The following is a 14,372-nucleotide window of genomic DNA, read 5'->3' on the forward strand; positions in this document are numbered from 1 at the left end:
CCATTATTGGCTTGTATCATATCATGTATATGCATGAATGTGAATAGATGATGCATGTATTAACATGTGCGTGTGTAATGTGTATAGATATACATTTGCACATTCTTATCAAATTTCTGGGGCACATATCTGTGTGTATGTAGATGTATACATTTTTTACTTTCAGGAAATGCTTGCAAAGACACTGAAAAGAAAAGATATTTATATCCATCTCTAAATTGATAATGAAAGTTTCCTTTTATGTCTCTCTCTCTATGAAGACTTTTGCCAGTAGGCTTTTTATTTCTTGGAAATATGTCCTCACCCATTTGTACTTATTTTCTGAATTCCTTTCATATCTAAGGGCACACACTTGCGTCTGTGATTCTGGATGCATTGCAATTGTCTATCAATATAAGTAAACCTCGATCTTGTCTCTACGGGTCACAAGTAATAAATCCAGTATAGCTCCCCACCATGGTGAGCGTGGCCGCTCCTCTTCTTGTTGCCCTGGCGTCTGTCCATCTGTCCCCTGGTGCGTCTCTCTTCCCCTCTCCACCCCCCGCCCTGTTTCCTCCCGCTCTGCAGCTCACAGGCAGCACCTAGGGCCCTTTCCACGTTTTTCGCTCTCCCTGCCCACCTCACCCCCACCCCACAGGATGGTCTTGCGGAATTAAGTCCAGGTGCAGCTTTGCTGTGATCTCATTGGAGAGGACTTCTTAGACCATCCAAGCGGGAGTCCACTTTTTCACTTTTCAGAGCATCCTGTGGTTTTCCCCCATAGCCCTTTTTATAACTGCAGTCTCGTACTTGCATTCTTATTTTTCCCCCAGCAAACTGTAAACACTCTGAGGTACGTGACCTCATCCCTTTGCTCCCTCTTTGTACTAAACCTCTATCACAGTGCCTGGCAAAGAGCCCGTGAGCGAGAAAAAGAAAGGCAAATGATTGAATATATACTGTCGGTTTATTCGGTGTCTGCTAGACTTTCTCCACTGTTCCCTGATGGGTATTGTCCCAGCTTCTCCTTCTGACCTATCCGCTGTGTGACCCCAGGGAAACCATGCAGCCTCTCTGGGCCTTAAGTTCTCTGTCTACTAATTAAGGATGTTGGACTATATCCATGAATCTCAAACTTTTAAAAATTATTATTTCACAGCAGATCCTTCCCCAAAAAAGGGATATGTGAAAGAGAATTCCAGTTTTTAGAGAGGATGAAAGCAGAGGGTCTCTGCTGAGGGCCGCAGAGATTGGCCCAGAGCCCTCGACAAAAGCCTGCCTCCTCCTTTCTCCAAAGGCAGCCTCAGGGAAGTTGGCAGAAAGTTTACCTTTGGTGCTCATGGCCCTCTCCAGATGTTTCCCTAGGTATCGATGCACTCGTTACTACACACTTACCCACAAAGCAGGTGCCTCGCGGGGCCTCCGCACAAGCTCATCCTCACAGCCTCCTGTGAGGGACACACCATCATCCTTCGTATTATCAAAGACAATTGAAAGTGACTTAGTAATGTTACAGAAGAAAAATGTTCACCGTCCCCCCACCGGGAAGACACACCACTGAGATTTAAACACGTTCACCCCCATGAATACAAAAATGATTGATGCCTTAGATCTGCTTCAGTTTCCAGCATTTTTTAGGTGAGGAAGCTCAGTTCAGTGTGTAAGATTTTTACCCAAATTAGCGTGACTGATGAAAAATGCAGAGTGGAACGTGCCTGGGTCACCCAGACCGCTGGTCACTTTCCCAGCAGCATTTTGGGCCTACAAGACTCTTCTAAGTAGAACTAAGTGTTTAATGTGAAAAGAAAAACAAAAAAAAAGATATCGCACCATCCCAAAACTGATTTTGACAACCCAGAAGAATATCAGGGGAGGCGGGACGTTATCACTTCAATTTTTATCAGCCACAAGTACCAGCTTTTGGATTCTACTCTTGACTATGTAAGTAAATATTTCTAACAGGATCGAAGTCTTCCAGCTATGCCCTAACTAATTAAAATGAACTAATTAACTTATTTTAATGAGACTATGTGATATGTTCCTTAAAGTTTCATTCTGAAAGAGATTTTGAGGCCTATTTCTTTTAAATGCTGCAACAGCAAAGAAAATGAACGGAGGGTGTTCACTGAGTTTGTGCGTGGTGTGGGGTGAGAAGAGGCTTGTTCCTGACCTTTATGATGTCTGGAGTATTTTACAAATTGATTTTCAATACATAAACAGCTTTCTCTTGGAATATAGTGTTCACCACTTACACAAGTGGTGGTATTTCTCCTACCAGAGACCGCTGCGCGATACCCATCTAACTGGAAGACATAACAAACCACTCTTCCGACCACTTGAGATTCCCAGTGAAGAATTTGAGTTTCCATGATGAATGCATTAGGATTAGAAACAGCCTGGGAAAGCACTGACTTCAATTTATGAACTCCTGAGAATGATTGCATTTTGCAAACCACTTATATCAGAGAGATCATCCTTCATTTAGATTTTTTTTAATGTGCAGTATTTGTCAATGCCATAAACATTTAGCTGATAAACAGTAATATTTAAGTTCAAATTCTTTAACAGTGGTACATATAATGATAAGATACGTAATGCAAATATAAATACAAAAGGCAAATCCAACATAGAGTACAAACATGAGTACAAATGATGCAAATAAACTGGCTGTTATTTAAAATTCACTGGGGGCACCAATGAACTCACAGAGGCATTGATAAGAATATTCTTGGTCTTTGGCTCCTCCTCCGTGTTTGACAAAAGAAAACCAAAGCTGTCTTTGTAGATCAGGCGTCTGCTTTGCACAACATATCTTGTGTATGCAAAATTAACTATGGTCCATCCCTAACTTGAAAATGATAGATTTTTCATCTAATTAAATCATCCAAATTCATCTTTTTTATTTGAAATATTTCCCAGTTTTTTAACTCCGTCACTTTGTATTAGGTTGAATAGGGAAGCATGTTTTTCTTTATGACAAAATTATCTTCATCTCACAGCTACTTTCATTGTAGGAGTAATGTAGAAAAGAATAAAAATCCCAAGCCAGAATTCTAGAGTCTTCTTTCAAAATCTGGCCTCCTCCTACACGTCTGCGGAAACTAAATTCCAGGCACGCTGGCTCCTTCACCACGCCAACCACGGTAGTCGGGGAAGTTTTGCTTTAGCTTTGGAAACACTGCAGATATGTGAGCTTTTCAGCTGCTGGTCTTAGAAGACTCAGAACAGCTCAGAGCTGTCTACATTTTAAGTTGGGACTAGGAAAGTCAACGTGCTGAAATGATTTTGGCAGACTGATGCCTTTGTGGGACGGAAGGTAGCCCTGCGGGTGCCTACGTTGGTGTGTGTGTGTGTGTGTGTGTGTGTGTGTGTGTGTGTGAGCGAGCGTGCACACGCTCGTGGGCATAGGACAGAAATTCTCATCTGAATACATTTCTCTGTGGCTGTTGAATTTTTTGTTCCTTTTAAGTGAACCATTTCATCTTTTAATAATGGTTTCGAACTCACGTGGTCTCTAAACTTTTGACATGTAATTAGAATTGGAACATCCAACTGTGAAGAAAGTTGATGGGAAAGCAATTAGAATTGATCCTACTTATTTTTTTTCCTAGGTCAAGCTGATGCCTCCCGCTCCCAGTGATGACCTGGCAACGCTCAGCGAGCTGAATGACGGCACCCTGCTTTATGAAATTCAGAAGCGCTTTGGGAACAATCAGATATATGTAAGTGCCCTTGAACCTGCCTTGTGCCCTGCTTTGTCTTGCTGCAGATTCCCCCCCTTGCGTGCCACAGATATTACAAGGAGGGGGCTTATTGTTGTTTCTGGTCTTGCTGATAGCTTAAGGTCGATTTCTCAGAGTTCAGGTTCATTCTGATTCAGTTCTAAGGCAAGTTCAACAAAGATCCAGGTTTCAGAGTTGTTAAGTGAAAGTGGATACCCTGAGGATTGACAACTTTCCCGTTGTCGAGTTCGCTGTGGAAGAAGATCTGGCTAGAAACCACAGGATCCGCAAGTCACTGCCAAAAATGCTGTTTGTTTCCTGTACTTAAACCTGCTAGATCAGGAAAAGGAAGCTACAGAGGGAAAGTTCACTCTGCTTGGAGGATGTCATTTCTATCTGCATGAAAAGAGAAACCAGAGTCCCTTTAAGTTATCAGGAAATGCTTTGTCTGTAAAGTAAATAATTTATACACTGATCTCTGATAACAGGATACGGATATATGACTAAGATGACAAACAACATAGAGAATTAATTTGCTGTGGTTCTCCCCTGGTGTATATGTGTTATTTCATCCAGTATACAGAACGATTTAGACACCATGTCATCTCAGTCCCTGTCTCTGTCCGTCTCTCTGTCTGTCTCCCTCTCCTTGATTTTGTGATATTCAACTCAGAGCAATTCAATCAGAATGTCTATAGAGAAATCTGATGCCCATATGTGCTATCCCTTTTTGATAACACTCTTTTTTCCCCAGTCTACTGAGAAATTGATTAAGTAATTTTCATGTAAATGTGAAGTCTGAGATTTCCTTATGAGTAATAAATCGTCAGGTGCTGATTAGACTATGAAAATTCAGTGTGGCATCTTAATGCTTGGATAAATTGCCTGCCGCTGTAAATACACTTACAATTAAATGCTTCTATCGAAACGGACGGGATTGAGTCATTGGCATAAAGCGGTGAAAGCTGGTAACTTCGCTCCCTGGGATGGCCCTGCTAATTGTGTATTAGTTTTATTCCATTTTCTCACCTTTTCCAACCTGGTGCTGACCCTTCTTCTCCTCTGCCTCCCCCTCCTTCCTACCTTCTTAATTACATCACCAGAAGACCATTGCTTGAATTGTGTTGCATTTCTTCATTTCCTTCATGCTTGACATCCACTTAATCCACCCTGCACCTCAGCGGTCCCCATCCTCATCAAGGTCACTGCTGTCTCTTCTCCACAGCCTCCGAACCCTGCGGAGGCAACCTTGTCCCCTTTCAACCTGATCTCACCAGGAGCTAGAGTCATTCTTATCAGGAACGGATGTGATCTTGCCACTCCCAGACTTGAAACGTCTCTGTGGCTTGTCACTTCTCATGGGAGGGTGACCACAGTCTTCATTCAGGTCCCAGGCCCCAGATACTGGTTGATGCTCTCGCCCTCCTGCCTGCGTTAGGATTTTCCTTGGGCTGTTTTACTTCCCCCTAAGCTTCTCTTTCTACCCCATGGAATAAACACTTTTTTCCTTTCCTTTCGCTTTATACACTCCCACTCAGAAGTTCTTCAGTCTTTAAGTAACCCCCCCCAGACCTTTCTGATGAAGTCACGATGGATCTTTCTTCTCACCACTTGTGAGGATCTATGTCACCGGTGATTTGATGAATGTCCCTTTGCTGTGCTAGACTGGCTCAGTGACAGTGGGATCCATGCTGGGTTTGCTCACTATGAGGCCTGGTCAAGCACTTTCCAATCTCAAGTGACAAGTTCTTTCTATCTGTTTATCAGTCATGGCTCCAACTCCTCCCGGCACTGGACCATCTTCTTAGATACTTCCTGCCCACTGGGTTTCTCTTTCTCTCTGGATCGTGCTTTGCTAAAGTTCACATCAAATATAAATTTGCCACTGCATAAGACATGATTTTCCTCTTTTCCATACCTGAAATATTGAAGAGCTAAATCGTCTGGGATCAATTTTGTAATGAGTGCTCTAAGTTATGTTATTTGAACTTGCCTTTAATGGATAGACAAGCCGTTTAAACATTATTGATTGAATAATAACAAGTGATTCTTAGAGTGTATCCTCTGGACCATTGGATGTATGAACTTTTTATTACCGTTCTGCAGTGAGAGTAATCATTTAGAACCTCTTAGGACAATTTGATGGTTTCATTTCTGTCCATTGACTCTAGTAAGAATCCAGGCTTACATCTTGTATGTGTTTGTCTTTTTCAATGCCATGTTTACAGGAGTTCACTTTTATTACATTTTACAAAAGTATCAGTCCACGATAAATTGGAAATAAAAGTGTTCCTTCTCACAAATACAAAAGTACTGATTTCAGTGGATGCTGTGTTAAGAGTTGGTCATCTGACTTCCACACCCACTCTCCTTACATGCCCCTCCCTGCCCCTGTTACTCTGCTCCCAGGTTCAGACTGAAGTGCCTGGTTAGAGTGTTGGGACTGGTCCTACTTCGGTGGCCCACATTTGATTTTCCTGCAAATCTTAGCAGCCCTCCTTTCAAAATATACAGAGTGGACCTCCACTACTGCCACGGGCCCATCAGGCCGACGTAACCCATGTCTGCTGAATTAATTATCTAACCAGGATTTTCATCTCTTTTTGCTGTAATCTGGTTATATAAGATGATCTTTCAAAACAGTCTGTAAGTTGCTCTTTTCTTTCTTTCCTTCCTTTTCTTTCTTTTCTCTTTCCTTTTGATGCCAAAACCCAGGAGCAAACAAAACTTGCCCTTTTAACCAAGTGTATAGCATTTCATTTGGATATCAGATTGTGAGGGTTCCATATAGCCAGTAGCAGTAGGATGTACGCAAACCATCAAACAAAATTAATTGTAAGAGATGAGACGTTTGCTTCCTAAATAATGCAGAGAACAAAGGCATTTCTTTCTCTGAATAATTACTGTCAACCGGGACAGCGGAAATAGAATATGCAATCAAATTTCTTTATGGATGGCAGATAAACATGTATCTGTAAAGAGAATATTCTCTTTACAAATACAACTGGTAGGACTCAAGACTCATAGAGAAAGAAACCCCCCAAACAAACACAGGCTCCTGTTGTATCTGGTTAGCCAGGTAGGCAGCCTAGCTCACCTGAGCCACTTACTAACTAACCCTTTCCTTCCAGGTGACCCAGTGGGGTGTAGCGGGTCTTCTTGGTAAGAGAAGCTCAAGAGGCTAAAATTGACAAGCTTGTGTCAGAAGTTGAAGTCTGGGGCGCCTGGGGGGCTCAGTGGTTAAGTGTCTGCCTTCAGCTCAGGTCATGATCCCAGGGTCCTGGGATCGAGCCCCGCATCGGGCTCCCTGCTCAGTGGGAAGCCTGCTTCTCCCTCTCCCACTCCCCCTGCTGGTGTTCCCTCTCTCACTGTGTCTCTCTGTCCAATAAATAACTAAAGTCTTTAAAAAAAAAAAAAGAAAAAGAAGAAGAAGCTGAAGTCTCTCACTTGGAGGATATTTGAAATTATGAGGACAGACGCATTTTCCCCCAGCTGACACTGCCCCCTAGCCTGGAATCTGAAGCCACACCCGCCACATGCATTACCTGCCATGTCATTCCCTGTCATTCCACTCAACCTCATAGACCCTTGTGAGCACTTATCATGTGCGGGCTATTAAAAATAAAACTGTGATAGTTTAGAAAGATGAGGTGAAGGAAATCTGTAGGTTTCTAACTTAAAAAAAAATCCTTTTCCTGAAAAACATTTACAAAGCACCTTTCATCAAAGCAGGCTCTTGAGAATATGGCGTAAGCCTATGTAAACTCATACGTTAGGAGTCTGTCCTTAACACTCAGATCACATTTTTCTAAACTCTTTTTTTGTTTATCACGAAATACATTGGCAAAGACAATCTCAAATTTCTTCAATACTTAGATCAAAATAGAAATTATATCTCAATAGAAAAGTGCAATTTAGAAGTATTTTGATTTTATTTTGAAGTTCTGCATTTTTCCTTCCTTAGCAGATTTCTCCCTTCTCCCTCTGTCTACTTTTTCTCTTCATTTTTCTGAGTAATTTTCAGATATTTCACTATAAAGGTCCCATTTGGTTCAGTAATTTTACTTTTCTTTTCTCCTTTACTTGGCTGTAGAATCCTGGCCAGTCCTTCTTTGAAGTCAGTGTTGTCTTGAATCACAAACCATGAGTGGAGCATGACTGTCTTTATATGTTGTGATTCAAGACAGCACTGACCTCAAAGAAGCCTTCCTGGTTTTCATTTGGTGAACACACCCAGGTAACCAGCAGTTCCATGAAGAAATGGAATATTTGGAAGCCCCTTCCTCAGTTTACTGTAATCATCACAAAAGATTTTAGCATATGTAGCTACGGATTCGTTTGGTGTTTTTTTCTGTATTTTATATAAAAGGACTCAGCTGGTGTGTTCTCTTCTGTGTCTGCCTGCTTTCATTCATTGTTTGATTTCTGATAACCGTCTATTTTATTGCTTCCAGCCACAGCTACCCATTTTTACTTCTGCAAAATCAGCTGCCTTGTGAATATATCCTCATTTATTTATTTACTCTACAATGGAGGAACACTTGAGTTGTCTCCACCGTTTGGTTGTTGAATTATGCTGTTAGAATTATGTGAATTACATGGGTGATACTGTTACAAACCATCGTAGGCCTTTTTAGGTGACACGTGTACGCAGGTATTTCCGTGGGGCCGCGTGCAGCTATTTTCACGGGGCCGTGAGCCCAGCCCTGGAATTCGGGCGTCACAGGTCCCTTCAGCCTGAGGAGATACAGCCCAACACTTTCTCAGAGTGGTTAGACTGCCGCCACAGATGTCGGCTTCCGCACCCTCACCAACACTCAGCATGATCAGAGTTGGCTGTTGTGTTAGTAGTTTTCACACAAGTTAGCCATTCCGGCGGCTGTGGTCTCCCATTGTGGTTTTAGCTCACATCCTCCTGCTGACTGATGGTGGTGACCGTGTGTGTCACTCACCTGGCCATCTCCTCTCATGAGGTGCCCAGTCAGTAAAAATAAATGGGTTGTTTTACTTTTTCTTCTTGGTACGTAGGGATTTTTATATATTCAGGATATTCTTTCTTTGTCAAATATGCACATATGCAAGCATTTTCTCCCAGTTTGTGGCTTGCATTTTTGTCTTCTAGTTGGTCTGTAGATGAATAGAAGCTTGCAGTTTGTACGAAGCTCTTTATGTTTAATGTTTTTTTGTGTCTACTTAAAAAATTTGGCTTGGGCCATTTTCTTACATTTTCTTCTTTCAGTTTGGTTGTTTTCACTTTCACATTTAAGGTGTATTACCAGTGTGGAAGTGATTTCACAATGATACAAGAGGAGGGTCCAGACTAATGTTTCCCCATGCGGATTCCCCTGCTACATTGCACTGGTGCCTTTGGGTGACCAGGTGACCCTGGGGAGTGGGTCCCTCTCTAGAATCTGCCTTCTGTTGTATGGATCCAAGATATCTTAATCACTATAGTAGTATAATAAATCTTGATATGTAGAAGGCTTCTTAATATCATGGAAGGTTAATATCCCTCCTTTGGCCATGGTTACCTTCTCTGGCACGTTTTTAAATTTTTGATGTCTTGACCATTCGTATCAGATCTCTTTCTAGGCCTTTTTCAAACTTTGATGCTTTAATAAATGTTATTTTCTTATTGAAAATAACAAATTTCATTTTCTTTTTGTGTGTTACAAATATAGAGGTATAATTTGATTGTGAACTTCATGTTTTATCTGCCAAACTTGCTAAATTTATATGTAAATATTGATTTATACAGAGAATCTTTTGGATTTTCGGCATATACTGCCACATATTATGTAGATCATGACTTTTATTTTTCTCTTTTAAATCAATAACTTCCTTACTTCTTTTCCTGTTTTATTTCACGGGATGGCACTCTTAATAAAAAGATGATGGGAGGTGACAATAACCTAAGATAGGCATCCCTATCTCATTTTGGATCTCAGGGAAAAGCTTTCGATATTTTATCATTAAGCAAGTTGTTTGCAGTAGCTCTGCCATAGGTATGGTTAAATGTTATTAGATTAAGGGAGTTCCTTATATTAATAGTTTTTAAAAGTTGTTATTTTTAATCAAGAGGAGGCATTGAATGCTATTAAATTTTTTGACATTTATTGATTTTATGACTTTTTATTATTATAAACTACAAGGGTTGATTTACTAATATGAAGCCAACCTTATGTTACTAGAACAAATCCTATTTGGTTGAAACAGATTATCTGTTGAATGTATTACTGGATTCAATTTGTCAATATTTTGCTCAGGATTCTTGCACGTACTTTAGGAAGGAGAACAGCCTGTAATCTTCCTTTCTTTCAATTTACTGCTTAGGTGTGTAATACCAAGTTTATGTAGCCCTCTTAAAATGAAATGGTGTTCCCTCTAAAATTCTTTCCTGGAATATATGTAACTGCTTATTTTGCTTATTTTGTTCATCAGTGTTGGAAAGAATTCACTAGTGAAGTTTAAATTTTCTTTGAGAAAGGTTTTTAGACATAGCTTCAAATTTCTTTTACAGAAAAAAACTAGTCAGATGTTCTATATCTTACTGTGTTTGTTTTGGTGAGATGATGGTTGTTGTCCACATTATCTAAATATCCATAGTGGCAAAAATGTGCTTCCAAATATCTCCTCATCTCTTTTCATGTCTTTATTGTATGTAGTAAATGTTGTATGTAGTTTGTGCATTTTCTCTTGTTTTCTCAGTCTTGTTTTATTATATTGTTCAAAAAACCACCTTTTGACTTTTGTTTTCTATTCCATTAATTTCTGCTGTTATACTGATTATATTTCTGTATATTTTGATGTAATTTGATGAGGTCCTTGAAAAGTATACTTAGATCAAAACTACCAGCCTTTCTTCTTTTTTAACATTATAAATAGCATATCAGGCAACAATTTCCATACTAAGTATATATTTGGTTGCATTGCACAAATTATGATGTGTTATAATCAAAATATTTTCTCATTTGCCTCGTGGCTCCTTTTTTGGCTCATAGGTTATTTGCAGGTGCATTGTATAATTCCCAAACATTTGGTGATTTTCTAGTTATCCATTATTAATTTCTGTCTTAATTCTACCGTGATCAGAGTACATACTTTATGTGATTCAGGTCCTTTAAATATAATGAATCTGACCTGTGTTCAATTTTAAAGAATGTATATTCTGCAAGTGTTTGGTAACAGTGCTGTATATAAGTCAATTAGTCACTTGGTAATTTTTTATTTCAAGATTTTATCTGTTTATTCCATGAGTTACTAAGAAAAAATATTGTTTAAATTGTGAATTAATTTTTCTCCTTACTGCTGTTTTTGCCTCGTATGTTTTGTGCTAGATTTTGGTCTCATAGAAATTTTAAATGCTGTATCTTCCTGATTGATTTAACATTTTATCACTGTGAAATGTCCCTTTTCATCATTTTTTGTTGTATGTGTGAATTGAGTGTTGCTAAACCACATTTTTTCTGTTATTATTGTTTGCAGGTATTCTTGCTTTATCTTTTTACTTCCAAATTTTCTTAATCTATACAGAATAATCTAGTTCATAATCTTTGTCCTTTCATTAGAGTATTTATTAGCTTTACATTTGATGTAATTACTGATTTGGGGGGGGTTTAAATCTATCATTTTATTATTTGACTTATTTATCCCGTCCGTTCTTTGTGACTTTATATTTCATTACTTGTTCTTCTTTTAATTACAAAAGTATTTTTATTTGCTTTCTGTGTTTTACTCATTTTTCACTTGTGCATTTTATTTTTATTCTGTAGCAGCATAGAACTCATTATGACATTCATTTCCTTCAGTATATTTTGCCATGTTTTAATCTTATATTTTTTATTCACTCTGATCCTCACAAAACCCCTTTAAGAAAAGCGATTCTTAGAATCCAGTCATTTCTTTTTAGGGGGAATGAACCACGAGAGACTATGGACTCTGGGAAACAAACTGAGGGCTTCAGGGGAGAGGGGTGGGGGATTGGGATAGGCTGGTGATGGGTATTAAGGAGGGCACGTATTGCATGGTGCGCTTGGTGTTATAGGCAAACAGTGAATCATGGAACACTACGTCAAAAACTCAGGCTGTACTGTATGGTGACTAACGTAACATAATAAAAAATTATTATAAAAAAAGAGGAAAAAAGATTTGGAATAAAAGAGGATTTGGCATTAAAAAAAAAAAAAGAATCCAGTCATTTCACTTATGTGTTTAATGGAACAACCCTGTTGGTTTTATTTAATTTGAATTTGACTTTCCTATTTCTTTATTCACAATCTTTACAACAGTTCACAAAATGTTAAAGTATGGCTTTTATTTATTTTCTCTATTTTGTACAGTGATTTTAAAGTTGTATCATTTTTAATTTTAAATGTTCTCTTTATATAGCCCACCAACTATTTATATCCTTTTCTTTTAACAGACTTTTATTGGAGACATACTCTTGCTTGTTAACCCATTCAAGGAGCTTCCAATTTATTCCACCATGGTGAGTATAAAATTTAAAATATCATTTAAAATACCTATTCACCTCAAATGATGGATTAAGAAGAACCCCAAAACAATAAGTAAAGTCAAACTTCTCAGAAAATTCTAAATTGAAATTTGCATAATAATGACTTTCATTTGTTCTGAGACAAAAATGGAAAAGAATGTGATCTTATCAAAAGATTCCTTTACACTTAGAATATGTCATTTTCCTATAATTGTAATCATTAGACAGACTGCTAAAATTAAATAATATATTACTCTACTTTCAAGATCAGTTGGTTTACAGTCCTTATTTCAACATCATGACCTCTGTCAGAAAAGTTCTGTGATGTTAAAACAATGAGAATGAGAAAGGACAATATTGAATTTTGCATGTTTTTTCAAATGACTTCCCACTTTTAATTATGAGACTCTCAAAATTAAAAGAGAAATTGCTTTTGGGAAATTATTTCAGGTAACTGAACACACAGCATGATTTTCTAGTAGATCAAGAATATCGTTGCGCAAGCTCCCTATTGTTGTTGTAAGCACAAGGCTGGTTCCAGTGAAAGCAGCATAGCTCATAGGGAGCAGGAGCATGACCAAGAGGCGACAGAGCAGACACATGTTCCTGAAGCAGGGACATGCTCCTAGATGTTGGAGGGGGTAGGAGAGAGGTTGGAGGAGAAGAGGGAGAAGGAGAAGAGGGGAAGGGAGGGAGAACACGTTCTTTAAGCTCCCAAGGAATCAGTGAAGAATTCTTAGAGACATTCCTCCTGAGACAGAGTGCCCCCTCCCTGCTCCAACTTCTTCCTTTTGGGCCAAAGTCACTTCCACTGTTGCTTTAAAACTGCTGCACCTTGCCCACTGTCTTCACTCCTCTGGCGAAGAGCCCAGCCTTAGCCTGGGCAACCTGAGTGCGTGGTCACGTGACGGACGGGGTAGGCGCCCTCACTGCAGTCATCTCAGGAGTTCCATCAGAGGAGTTCAACCTGACCTGTGATGATCCGGTAGACATATGCACTGTTCATATTTTTATTTCTTTTTATGTTTGTTCTTAATAATTCCTGTTTTGAAGGATTCTGTTCATTATATTAAACTTCCAAAGGTTGGGGCATATTATTTTTCATGATCCTATTTATTTTTTTAATGTTTGTAGAATTTTGTGGGATTTCTTTTCATTCCCTGTGTTGGTCATGTATGCCTTCTCTGACTTTTTAAAATCAATTTGCTAGGAATTTCTTGTTTGGTTTAATCTTTACAAAGAAAAACATTTCTTGACTTAAATTTTTTTCTGTTGTATATTTATTCTCTATATGATTGATTTCTGCTTTTTCTTTTTATCGTCTCCTTCTCTAAGTTTTTGAAGTTTCATTTGATAGTCATTTAAGTTAAATAGTTATATTGTCAATTTTTTGCCTTTTATAAATAAGTATTTGGGGCTTTTTATTTAGCTTTAAACATGACCTTCTGTATCTTTGATACTTGACAAGTTCATTATTCTTCAATTTAAGAGAGAGAGAGAGAACCCCTGCTATTTAAAGCTAATGTGTTGTTTCTGGTTTATACTTATGGTATTATATTGGATCATAGAGTTAATAAGAATCTAATGGTGAGACAAAAGCCAGTTTTACATAATTGCATAAAATATATACATATATAGCTATTATATAAATGCTTCTATAGTCTAGAGGTCAAATTCTAAGTATTAGGGAAAATGTGCCGGAATAAATTGTTTTGGTACGGCATTACTTGTCATGTTATATTGTATCTCAAATGGTATAGACCTGTGATTTTGTGGTTTCTTCATTTCTAGGGTGTTAACAGTGTGGCAATTTTACGGCTTCAAGTAATGTGGTGTATTTGCAGGTCTTTCAGAAATACATGGTTTTTTTTTATCATTTTATTTTATTTTATAATTATATTATGTTAGTCACCATACAGTACATCCCCGGATTCTGATGCAAAGTTCGATGCTTCATTAGTTGCATATAACACCGTGCACCATGCAATACGTGCCCTCCTTACTACCCATCACCAGTCTATCCCATTCCCCCACCCCCTCCCCTCTGAAGTCTTCAGTTTGCTTCTCATAGTCCATAGTCTCTCGTGTTTCATTCCCCCTTCTGATTACCCCCCTTTCTTTATCCCTTTCTTCCCCTACCGATCATCCTAGTTCTTATGTTCCATAGATGAGAGAAA

At 38.7% G+C, this 14,372-nt stretch overlaps 1 protein-coding gene across 1 annotated transcript in view; it reads left to right on the top strand.

Annotated features, from left to right (window-relative positions):
• Positions 1-14,372, top strand: part of MYO16 (myosin XVI) — a 484,344-nt gene that overhangs the window by 177,475 nt on the left and 292,497 nt on the right. The window contains 2 exon segments of the mRNA XM_034665464.1: positions 3,591-3,701; positions 12,124-12,189. Coding sequence (XP_034521355.1) covers positions 3,591-3,701; positions 12,124-12,189 — 177 coding nt within the window.

The sequence above is a fragment of the Ailuropoda melanoleuca genome, chromosome 7, assembly GCF_002007445.2.
Source record: "Ailuropoda melanoleuca isolate Jingjing chromosome 7, ASM200744v2, whole genome shotgun sequence".
Classification (NCBI taxonomy): domain Eukaryota; kingdom Metazoa; phylum Chordata; class Mammalia; order Carnivora; family Ursidae; genus Ailuropoda; species Ailuropoda melanoleuca.